This window comes from Oncorhynchus masou, chromosome 32 (assembly GCF_036934945.1).
Source record: "Oncorhynchus masou masou isolate Uvic2021 chromosome 32, UVic_Omas_1.1, whole genome shotgun sequence".
NCBI classification, from domain to species: Eukaryota; Metazoa; Chordata; class Actinopteri; order Salmoniformes; family Salmonidae; genus Oncorhynchus; species Oncorhynchus masou.
The window spans coordinates 56,683,164-56,695,561 of NC_088243.1; the positions used below are offsets into that span (position 1 = coordinate 56,683,164).

General features: G+C 43.5%; 4 protein-coding genes and 1 pseudogene across 10 annotated transcripts in view; all 5 read right to left on the reverse strand.

The window, feature by feature from the left end:
• LOC135526268 (protocadherin gamma-C5-like) overlaps nucleotides 1–12,398 on the reverse strand; it is a 184,504-nt gene that overhangs the window by 103,101 nt on the left and 69,005 nt on the right. The gene's annotated exons all lie outside the window — the stretch shown is intronic.
• Nucleotides 448–2,948, reverse strand: LOC135526271 (protocadherin gamma-A11-like). The gene is given in 2 exon segments (XM_064954506.1): nucleotides 448–577; nucleotides 580–2,948. Coding segments are annotated over 2 exon segments (2,262 nt in total). The 5' UTR covers nucleotides 2,786–2,948; the 3' UTR covers nucleotides 448–521.
• On the reverse strand, nucleotides 3,731–6,206 carry LOC135526270 (protocadherin gamma-A11-like). The gene is given in 2 exon segments (XM_064954505.1): nucleotides 3,731–3,835; nucleotides 3,838–6,206. Coding segments are annotated over 2 exon segments (2,274 nt in total). The 5' UTR covers nucleotides 6,056–6,206; the 3' UTR covers nucleotides 3,731–3,779.
• LOC135526842 (protocadherin beta-16-like) lies at nucleotides 6,723–9,317 on the reverse strand. The gene has a single exon (XM_064955514.1). The coding sequence runs from the start codon at nucleotides 9,135–9,137 to the stop codon at nucleotides 6,723–6,725; it is 2,415 nt and encodes an 804-aa protein (XP_064811586.1). The 5' UTR covers nucleotides 9,138–9,317.
• Nucleotides 10,047–12,359, reverse strand: LOC135526275 (protocadherin gamma-A2-like; annotated as a pseudogene).

The following is a 12,398-nucleotide window of genomic DNA, read 5'->3' on the forward strand; positions in this document are numbered from 1 at the left end:
TTTAACCCAACCCTGTTATGTGGAAAATATTAACACATTTAGAACAACTGTAAACATAGATCCCAGAGGATGTGGACAAGCAATCTCCAACAAGATACACGTTGCTGAAACGACAGAAAAGAAAACCGGATGTATGGACGCTAGTGTGCTTTCTATACAATCTATACACATGACTGATATAGATTTAGGAATTTAATTCTTATAAAAGCGACGAATCCATGTCAGTTGGTGATGAATTTACAACATCATTGGAATTAATAGAATTTATGTACATGGACAGTTTCCAAAATAAAAGACTCGATTGTAAACAGTTAAACACGATTAAACAATAAATTAGACATACAAATACAGCGTTGAGGGGGAAATGAATTATTTAAATGTAACAGACCTCCAATTGCGAGTCTGGTTCATCCAGGATGTTCTGTTCGTTCTGCATCCGCTGCATCGTCCCTGTAGAACTGTCCATTATCAGTACGTTCTGGCTACAGGGTCTGGCGAACTGACAGTCACTCTTTCTGGAGTCAGTCGTCCTGCACACCTCGTAATTGTACACGTGCTGTAGAGTTCCTGTCCCCAAAGTGTCTGCGTAACGCGGTGGATAATACGGAATAACCGGGAGATTGGAATGATAGAGGATGCGAGACTGTCTCCATCTGTATATTTTCACTGATATAATAACCACTAAACACGTGATGAACAAAAATGAGACTACAGCCAAAGCCAAGACTAAGTAAAAAGTCAGGTTGTCATTGTACTCCTTGTCGTGCGTAAAGTCAGTGAACTCCGAGAGCACTTCAGGGAAGCTGTCCGCCACCGCCACGTTAACATTGACTGTAGCTGAACGAGAGGGCTGCCCGTTGTCCTCCACTACAAGAGTGAGCCTTTGTTTCACAGCATCTTTATCATTGACTTGGCGTATAGTTCTTATTTCTCCATTCTGTAAGCCCACTTCAAACAGCGCCCTGTCTGTCGCTTTCTGCAGTTTATACGAGAGCCAGGCATTCTGTCCGGAGTCCACATCAACAGCCACCACTTTAGTCACAAGATATCCAACATCTGCTGAACGAGGTAGCATTTCAGCCACCAGAGAGCTGCTAGTCTGGACTGGATACAGAACCTGAGGCACGTTGTCGTTCTGGTCCTGGATCACTATTTTCACAGACACATTGCTACTGAGAGGAGGGGAGCCTCCATCCTGTGCTTTTACGCGGAACTGGAAATCCTTGATCTGCTCGTAATCAAAAGAGCGCACTGCATGTATGACTCCACCATCAGCACTAACGGACACATATGAGGAGATGGGCACTCCGTTAACCGAGGAGTCCTCCAGTATGTATGAAACACGGGCATTCTGGTTCCAGTCAGCGTCTCTGGCTTTCACTGTGAATATAGAGAGGCCAGGTGTGTTGTTTTCTATAATGTAGGCCTCATATGAGCTCCTCTCAAAGACAGGCGCGTTGTCATTCACATCTGATATCTGTAAGGTGAGAGTGACGCTGCTGGAGAGCGAGGGCACGCCCTCATCAGAGCACGTCACACTGATGTTATACTCAGAGGCTCTCTCTCGGTCCAAGTCGCTGTCAGTTACTAGGCTATAGAAACCGTTCGATGTAGATTTAATGGTGAAAGGAATGTTTTCACTTAAAACACAATTTACGACTCCGTTATTATCAGAGTCTGGGTCGTGGACACTCATTACAGCGATAATAGTCTGGGAAGGGGAATTTTCTGGTATTGATTTAGAAGTTGACATCATGTCAATCAAAGGGTTGTTGTCGTTAACGTCGGCAATGTCCACTACTAATTTACTGGAATCTGAAAGACCGCCTTGATCTCTTGCTTCTATGTCAATCTGGTAATGTTTAGCTGTTTCATAGTCGACCTTGCCTATCAAACGCACCTCGCCATTACTCTCGTTTATTTCAAATAGATCCAAAATACCATCGATACTACTTGATATTGAGTAAGTGACTAAACCGTTTGATCCGTTGTCTATATCAGTGGCACGAACTGTAGTCAATAATGTACCCCTCTGTGAATTTTCCACCAAACTGGCCTTATATATTGCCTGCGTAAAAACCGGAGCGTTGTCATTTACATCCAACACAGTGACGTGTATCTGCACTGTTCCAGACATCTTAGGCTCACCTCCATCGAGGGCGGTTAACACTAAAGATATCTGCTCCTGTTTCTCTCGATCTAAAGGCTTCTGCAAAACCATCTCGACCTTTTTACTTCCATCAGCCTGACCTTGTAATTTTAATATAAAATGTTCGGTTGGATTAAGGGAGTAGCTTTGTAGTCCATTCGCTCCTATATCAGAATCAAAAGCTCTTTCCAATACAAATTTAGCACCGATCACAGCTGATTCACTTATTTCGAATTTCATTGCATCTTTTTTGAAAACAGGAGCATTATCATTGATATCGGTAATCTCAATTGTGACTTGATAAAATTCTATTGGGTTCTCCATAATAATCTGAAAATGTAGTGCGCAAGGCGTCGTCTGTCTGCACATCACCTCGCGGTCTATTCTCTCTTTGATAAGGATAACTCCCCTTTCTTTATTCAACTCAATACATTCTGCACTGTTTCCAACGTGAATACGAGCATTACCTGATTTTAGTCGTTTTATATCCAACCCCAAATCCTGCGCGATGTTACCGACTAAAGAGCCTGTCGCCATTTCCTCTGGAATGGAGTAACTGACCTGCCCGTTCACTGAACTGAGAGAGAGGACCGAGATAAACAACAGTACTTGCCGTTTCATTGTTCTGTCCGACATTTTCCCTTCACCATGAAACCACAACCACCATGGAATCCGTTAAGAAATTTTAAATATTCTGTTAAATACAAATCCAGAAAATAACAATAATGTCTTCCAATAATCCTTATCGCTGGAACAAAAGAATCGCAGCTTGGTGTTCTCTATAACACGGACTGCGCGCTCTGCGTGCGGCTCTTTCTCTCTGTAAAATAATCAAGATGACGGGGAGGTACTGCTGCCAATCTGTTCTAAAACTGCAACACACTGACTGACCAACAGCGTCCCTCTGAGTTCAATGCACTGAACTTCAGCTATTCTTAAAAAATAAACAATTCTAAAAAGTTTGGGAAGGGTTGAGTCTCCAAATAAGAATGTACAGCCCAATCATGTTTTACACAACCCAGTCATGTGGGCAATATTAACACATGAACAACTGTAAACATAGATACCACATGATGTGGACAAGTAATCTCAAACAAGATAAACGTTTATGAAACTATAGGCATACATCACAACCGAACACGACTTCAGAAAACTGGACGCATGGTAGCGTGTTTTTTTGTACAAATAAACAATTACTTATATAGATTTATGAAATTAATTCTTATTATATTAAATGTTTGCATGATCTTGACAATGGTTAAGACGTCAATACAATTCACCATTTCCTATGTCAAAGCTCCCTGTTTGCAAAGCACCGCTGACCATCTCAGTGGTGCTGATTTGGCCACATCAGGGGAATGAACAGCGTTTCTGTCCACGGAAAGCTTCCAAAAGTAAAGACTCGATTTAAAAACAGTCAAAGACAATTATAGAATGCAGTACACATACAAATTATAGTTTTAGGGGAAAATTCATGATTTAAATATAACAGACCTCCAATGGCGAGTCTGGCTCATCCGGGTTGTTCTGTTTAGTCTGCATCCGCTGCATCGTCCCTGTAGAACTGGGGTCCATTATCAGTACGTTCTGACTACAGGGTCTGGCGAACTGACAGTCACTCTTTCTGGAGTCAGTCGTCCTGCACACCTCGTAATTGTACACGTGCTGTAGAGTTCCTGTCCCCAAAGTGTCTGCGTAACGCGGTGGATAATACGGAATAACCGGGAGATTGGAATGATAGAGGATGCGAGACTGTCTCCATCTGTATATTTTCACTGATATAATAACCACTAAACACGTGATGAACAAAAATGAGACTACAGCCAAAGCCAAGACTAAGTAAAGAGTCAGGTTGTCATTGTACTCCTTGTCGTGCGTAAAGTCAGTGAACTCCGAGAGCACTTCAGGGAAGCTGTCCGCCACCGCCACGTTAACATTGACTGCAGCTGAACGAGAGGGCTGCCCGTTGTCCTCCACTACAACAACAAGCCTTTGTTTCACAGCATCTTTATCATTGACTTGGCGTATAGTTCTTATTTCCCCATTCTGTAAGCCCACTTCAAACAGCGCCCTGTCTGTCGCTTTCTGCAGTTTATAAGAGAGCCAGGCATTCTGTCCAGAGTCCACATCAACAGCCACCACTTTAGTCACAAGATAGCCCACATCTGCTGAACGAGGCACCATTTCAGCCACCAGAGAGCTGCTAGTCTGGACTGGGTACAGAACCTGAGGCGCGTTGTCATTCTGGTCCTGGATCATTATTTTCACAGTCACGTTGCTACTGAGAGGAGGGGAGCCTCCATCCTGCGCTTTTACGCGGAACTGGAAATCCTTGATCTGCTCGTAGTCAAAAGAGCGCACTGCATGTATGACTCCACTATCAGCACTAACGGACACATATGAGGAAACGGGCACTCCGTTAACCGAGGAGTCCTCCAGTATGTAAGAAACACGGGCATTCTGGTTCCAGTCGGCGTCTCTGGCTTTCACTGTGAACATAGAGAGGCCCGGTGTGTTGTTTTCTATAATGTAGGCCTCATATGAGCTCCTCTCAAAGACAGGCGCGTTGTCATTCACATCTGATATCTGTAAGGTGAGAGTGACGCTGCTGGAGAGCGAGGGCACGCCCTCATCAGAGCACGTCACACTGATGTTATACTCAGAGGCTCTCTCTCGGTCCAAATCACTGTCTGTTACTAGGCTATAGAAGCCGTTCGATGTAGATTTAATGGTGAAAGGAATGTTTTCACTTAAAACACAATTTACGACTCCGTTATTATCAGAGTCTGGGTCGTGGACACTCATTACAGCGATAATAGTCTGGGAAGGGGAATTTTCTGGTATTGATTTAGAAGTTGACATCATGTCAATCAAAGGGTTGTTGTCGTTAACGTCGGCAATGTCCACTACTAATTTACTGGAATCTGAAAGACCGCCTTGATCTCTTGCTTCTATGTCAATCTGGTAATGTTTAGCTGTTTCATAGTCGACCTTGCCTATCAAACGCACCTCGCCATTACTCTCGTTTATTTTAAATAAATCCAAAATACCAACTTTGCTACTTGATATTGAGTAAGTGACTAAACCATTTGATCCATTGTCTATATCAGTTGCACGAACTGTCGTTAATAAAGTACCCCTCTTCGAGTTCTCGACGACACCCGCCTTGTATATTGCCTGTGTAAAAACCGGAGCGTTGTCGTTTACATCCAAGACTGTGACGTGTATCTGCACTGTTCCAGACATCGTAGGCTCACCTCCATCGATAGCTGTTAACACTAAAGATATCTGCTCCCTTTTCTCTCGGTCGAGAGGCTTCTGCAAAACCATCTCGACCTTTTTACTTCCATCATCTTGCCCATGTAATTTCAGCACGAAATGATCAGTTGGGTTCAGGGAGTAGCTTTGAAGTCCATTTATTCCAATATCAGAATCAAAAGCTCTTTCCAGTACAAATTTAGCTCCGGTCACAGCTGATTCGCTTATTTCGAATTTTATTGAATCCTTTTGGAAAACTGGAGCATTATCATTGATATCGATGATCTCAATAGTGATTCGATAAAATTCTATTGGGTTCTCCATGATAATCTGAAAATGTAGTGCGCAAGGCGTCGTCTGTTCGCAGAGCGCTTCACGGTCTATTCTCTCTTTGATAAGAAGAACTCCCCTTTCTTTATTCAACTCGATGTATGCTGCGCTGTTTCCAACGTGAATACGAGCTTTACCTGATTTCAGTCGTTTTATATCTAAACCCAAATCCTGCGCGATGTTACCGACTAAAGAGCCTTTCGCCATTTCCTCTGGAATGGAGTAACTGACCTGCCCGTGCACTGAACTGAGAGAGAGGACCGAGATAAACAACAGTACTTGCCGTGTCATTGTTCTGTCCGACATTTCCCACTGCATAATTAAATCACAAATACGGTAAAGGTCCGTTAAACAATTTGCAATATTCAGTTTCACGTAAATCCAGAAAATAACACAATCTGCCGCCAATAATCCGTATCTCTGGGACAAAAGAATCGCAGCTCGGTGTCTGGGTGCTTACTGTTCTCTGTAACCCGGACTGCCCGTTCTGCGTGCGGCTCTTTCCCTCTCTAATACATCGAGATGATGGGGGAGGTACAGCTGTAGATCTAAAACTGCAACACACTAACCAACAGCGTCCCTCTGAGTTCAATGGAATGAACTACAGAAAACGAGAAATATTCCAACATATTTGAGATGGTTTGATTGTCCGTGGGATCAAATATAGCACTATGATGCTATATCAACACACGTAGCCTCATGAATGAATTACAAAAGCAAATCAACATGCCTGAGGGGTGTGGAGAAAGAATGTCTAACGAAAGACACGTTCAGTGATATTATGTTAATATAGGAAGCTTACAGGCTACCTATTGAATTAGAGCGTCTTTGAAACTGTTGCTGTCCATGACCTTGGTGCTGAAATAACCACTTATTGGTGGAATGAAGAGCATTTTTGACCGATTCAATTTCATACAAAAATCGCACAACACATTTAGACATAGGATGCACATTAGAAAAATGGTATTAGCGAAAAGATAATGACTCAAATACAACAGACCTCTATTGGGGAGTCTGGTTCATCCAGGATGTTCTGTTCGTTCTGCATCCGCTGCATCGTCCCTGTAGAACTGGGGTCCATTATCAATACGTTCTGACTACAGGGTCTGGCGAACTGACAGTCACTCTTTCTGGAGTCAGTCGTCCTGCACACCTCGTAATTGTACACGTGCTGTAGAGTTCCTGTCCCCAAAGTGTCTGCGTAACGCGGTGGATAATACGGAATAACCGGGAGGTTGGAATGATAAAGGATGCGAGACTGTCTCCATCTGTATATTTTCACTGATATAATAACCACTAAACACGTGATGAACAAAAATGAGACTACAGCCAAAGCCAAGACTAAGTAAAGAGTCAGGTTGTCATTGTACTCCTTGTCGTGCGTAAAGTCAGTGAACTCCGAGAGCACTTCAGGGAAGCTGTCCGCCACCGCCACGTTAACATTGACTGTAGCTGAACGAGAGGGCTGCCCATTGTCCTCCACTACAACAACAAGCCTTTGTTTCACAGCATCTTTATCATTGACTTGGCGTATAGTTCTTATTTCTCCATTCTGTAAGCCCACTTCAAACAGCGCCCTGTCTGTCGCTTTCTGCAGTTTATAAGAGAGCCAGGCATTCTGTCCGGAGTCCACATCAACAGCCACCACTTTAGTCACAAGATAGCCAACATCTGCTGAACGAGGTACCATTTCAGCCACCAGAGAGCTGCTAGTCTGGACTGGATACAGAACCTGAGGCGCGTTGTCATTCTGGTCCTGGATCATTATTTTCACAGTCACATTGCTACTGAGAGGAGGGGAGCCTCCATCCTGCGCTTTTACGCGGAACTGGAAATCCTTGATCTGCTCGTAATCAAAAGAGCGCACTGCATGTATGACTCCACTGTCAGCACTAACGGACACATATGAGGAAACGGGCACTCCGTTAACCGAGGAGTCCTCCAGTATGTAAGAAACACGGGCATTCTGGTTCCAGTCAGCGTCTCTGGCTTTCACTGTGAATATAGAGAGGCCAGGTGTGTTGTTTTCTATAATGTAGGCCTCATATGAGCTCCTCTCAAAGACAGGAGCGTTGTCATTCACATCTGATATCTGTAAGGTGATAGTGACGCTGCTGGAGAGCGAGGGCACGCCCTCATCAGAACACGTCACACTAATGTTATACTCAGAGGCTCTCTCTCGGTCCAAGTCACTGTCAGTTACGACAGTAAAGAAATTATTCGATGTTGATTTCATCGCAAAAGGAATGTTTTCGTTCATAGTGCACTGCACCCTGCCATTTTCCCTAGAATCAGGGTCTTGGATATTCATCATTGTTACTACAGTCCCAGGTGTAGCATCCTCAGATATACTATTTGTCTTTGACATGGTATTTATGGATGGTTTGTTATCATTTGTATCCATTACTTCAATAATCACTTTGCACGCGTCAGAGTGTCCTCCCTGGTCTGTAGCCTGAACGTCTATCTCATAATGTTTCATTTTTTCATAATCAACATTCCCAACTAATCTCACAACGCCATATTTTTCGTCTACCTCAAATAATTCAGCAGCACCCTCAGCAGTATTCGATATAGAGTATGTAACCCTTCCGTTAGGACCTTGATCCGCATCAGATGCACTGATTGTGGTTAAAACGGTGCCTTTAGGAGCACCTTCTGATATTCTGGCCGTATACTCTGCCTCTGCACAAACGGGAGCGTTATCATTGGCGTCAAGTACAGTGATGACTATCTGCATTGCTCCTGATAACTGAGGCTCTCCTCCATCTAACGCTGTTAATGTCAGAGAAATATGCTCCTGTTCCTCTCGGTCTAGAGGTTTCTGTAAAACCATCTCTACGTTTTTACTACTACCAATTTTACTATTCGGTTTTAAAATAAAATGATCAGTGGGTCTAATGTAGTAGCTTTGAAGGCCATTTATACCTACGTCATTATCAATCGCTCTCTCCAAGACGAATCTCGCACCCGTTAAAGCAGACTCGCTTATTTCAAATGCCATTGCATTCCTTTTAAAAACCGGAGCATTGTCATTGGTATCCGTTATTTCAACTGTGATGCTGTAAAATTCCATTGGATTCTCCAGAATAATCTGAAAATGTAGCGCGCAAGGTGTAGTCTGTACGCAGAGCGCCTCACGGTCTATTTTCTCTCTGATAAGGAGAACTCCCCTTTCTTTACTCAACTCGATGTATTCTGCGCTGTCTCCTGTATAAATACGAGCTTTACCTGATTTCAGTCTTTTGATATCTAAACCCAAATCCTGCGCGATGTTACCGACTAGAGAGCCTTTTTCCATTTCCTCGGGAATTGAGTAACTGATCTGCCCGTGCACTGAACTGAGAGAGAGGACCGAGATAAACAACAATACTTGTCGTGCCATTGTTCTGTCCGACATTTTCCCCTGCACATGAAGAATCAATCACGTTATAATCCGTAAAACAGTCTGTAATATTCAGTTTGGTATCAGTGCTGATAAACAAAGCGCAACGTGTCCAAAAAATCGTGTCGCCAGAACAATAGAATCGCAGCTCCGTGTCTCCGTACTTAGTGTTCTCCGTAACCTGGACTTAGTGCTCTGCGTGCGACGCTTTCTCTCTCTAATATATCGAGATGATGGGGGAGGTACTGCTGCAAATCTGCTCTAAAACGGCAACATACTGACCAACAGCGTCCCTCAGAGTTCAGACTATTAAATTACAGAATTGAACAAAGAAAGAGAAACACCCCAGGAGAGTTGAGGATGTTAGGGCCCCACATAAGAGAGAGTACTAAGGTAACCATATAGACTACGTCAATAAATTATATTGGTCAATGAATGTAGGCCAAATGTACACCAAGATCCCGGAAAGATGTGGAGAAAGAAAGTCTGAGCCCATCCCCTCACACATGGAATTACAATACAACAAAACACAATGTTAGGCTGCAGGTGAAACCGGAAATGAATGGAATGTTGTGCATGAAATACACGTAGCCTATCATAGAATTTTATGAACTACAAACGATATGCTTGCTTGATATTCATAAGGACGTTATTATCTTTACCCTCAGCGATGATTCAGCTACAATGCAAGTCACCCCATTTGCAAAGTGCCGTTGTCCATGACTGTGGTTCTGAAAGTGCAATAACAATGGAAAGAAGAGCTCTTCGGACTGTGGGAATGAAATCAACTCGAACGATGCATTTAAAGATGTAAATGGATACAAATGGAAATAGATAACAGACCTCTAGTGGGGAGTCTGGTTCATCCAGGATGTTCTGTTCGTTCTGCATCCGCTGCATCGTACCTGTAGAACTGGGGTCCATTATCAGTATGTTCTGACTACAGGGTCTGGCGAACTGACAGTCACTCTTTCTGGAGTCAGTCGTCCTGCACACCTCGTAATTGTACACGTGCTGTAGAGTTCCTGTCCCCAAAGTGTCTGCGTAACGCGGTGGATAATACGGAATAACCGGGAGGTTGGAATGATAGAGGATGCGAGACTGTCTCCATCTGTATATTTTCACTGATATAATAACCACTAAACACGTGATGAACAGAAATGAGACTACAGCCAAAGCCAAGACTAAGTAAAAAGTCAGGGTGTCATTGTACTCCTTGTCGTGCGTAAAGTCAGTGAACTCCGAGAGCACTTCAGGGAAGCTGTCCGCCACCGCCACGTTAACATTGACTGTAGCTGATCGAGAGGGCTGCCCATTGTCCTCTACTACGACAGTGAGCCTTTGTTTCACAACATCTTTATCATTGACTTGGCGTATAGTCCTTATTTCTCCATTTTGTAAGCCCACTTCAAATAGTGCCCTGTCTGTCGCTTTCTGCAGTTTATAAGAGAGCCAGGCATTCTGTCCAGAGTCCACATCAACAGCCACTACTTTAGTGACAAGATAGCCCACATCCGCTGAACGAGGTACCATTTCAGCCACCAGAGAGCTGCTAGTCTGGACTGGGTACAGAACCTGAGGCGCATTGTCATTCTGGTCCTGGATCATTATTTTCACAGTCACATTGCTACTGAGTGGAGGGGAGCCTCCATCCTGCGCTTTTACACGGAACTGGAAATCCTTGATCTGCTCGTAATCAAAAGTGCGCACTGTATGTATGACTCCACTATCAGCACTAACGGACACATATGAGGAAACGGGCACTCCGTTAACCGAGGAGTCCTCCAATATGTAAGAAACACGGGCGTTCTGGTTCCAGTCAGCGTCTCTGGCTTTCACTGTGAATATAGAGAGGCCCGGTGTGTTGTTTTCTATAATGTAGGCCTCATATGAGCTCCTCTCAAAGACAGGCGCGTTGTCATTCACATCTGATATCTGTAAGGTGAGAGTGACGCTGCTGGAGAGCGAGGGCACGCCCTCATCAGAGCAGGTCACACTGATGTTGTACTCAGAGGCTCTCTCTCGGTCCAAGTCACTATCAGTTACAAGACTATAGAAATTGTTTGAGGTCGATCTCATCACGAAGGGAATACTGTCCTCAATAGAACACTGCACTTTACCACTTCCATCAGAGTCTGGGTCTTGAATATTCATCATTGTTACGACTGTGCCAGGTTTAGCATCCTCAGATATGATATTTGTTTTTGACATAATGTTCATGGAAGGTCTGTTGTCATTTATATCGATTACGTCAATAATTACTTTACAAGAATCGCTGTTACCTCCTTGGTCTCTGGCTTGAACGTCAATTTGATAATGTTTAGTTCTTTCGTAATCAACATTCAGGTTTAATTTCACTACGCCATCCTCTTTACCAATCTCAAATAGTTGGGCTGCTCCAGATTTTGGAACGTGATAGGTAACTGTTCCATATGAACCTTGATCAGCGTCAAATGCAGAGACTGTGGTTAAAACAGTGCCTTGAGTTGCGTTCTCCAATACACTGGCCTTGTAAACCGCTTGGGAACAGACAGGTGCGTTATCATTGGCGTCAAGCACGGTGATGATTATCCGCATTGTTCCTGATAGCTGAGGCTCTCCTCCATCTACTGCTGTTAATATCAGATATATTTGCTCCTGTTTCTCTCGATCTAAAGCTTTCTGCAAAACCATTTCAACATTTTTACCACCGTCTGGCAAAATTTGCGTTTTTAAAATGAAATTATCGGACGGTTTCAGAGAATAGCTATGAAGGCCGTTAACGCCAACGTCGTCATCAATTGCTCTTTCTAAGACAATCCTGGTTCCCGTTAAAGCGGACTCGCCTATTTCATATTTCATTTCACTCTTTTCAAAAATAGGCGAATTATCATTTACATCGGTTAACTCAATTGTTATGCTGTAAAATTCCATGGGATTCTCTAAAATGATTTGCAAATGCAATGCACAAGGCGTCGTCTGTTCGCAGAGCGCTTCACGGTCTATTCTCTCTTTGATAAGGAGAACTCCCCTTTCTTTACTCAACTCGATGTATTCTGCGCTGTCTCCTGTATAAATACGAGCTTTACCTGATTTCAGTCGTTTTATATCTAAACCCAAATCCTGCGCGATGTTACCGACTAAAGAGCCTGTCGCCATTTCCTCTGGAATGGAGTAACTGACCTGCCCGTTCACTGAACTGAGAGAGAGGACCGAGATAAACAACAGTACTTGCCGTGTCATTGTTCTGTCCGACATTTTCCGTATTATATCAAATAATACAAACCATATAGACCG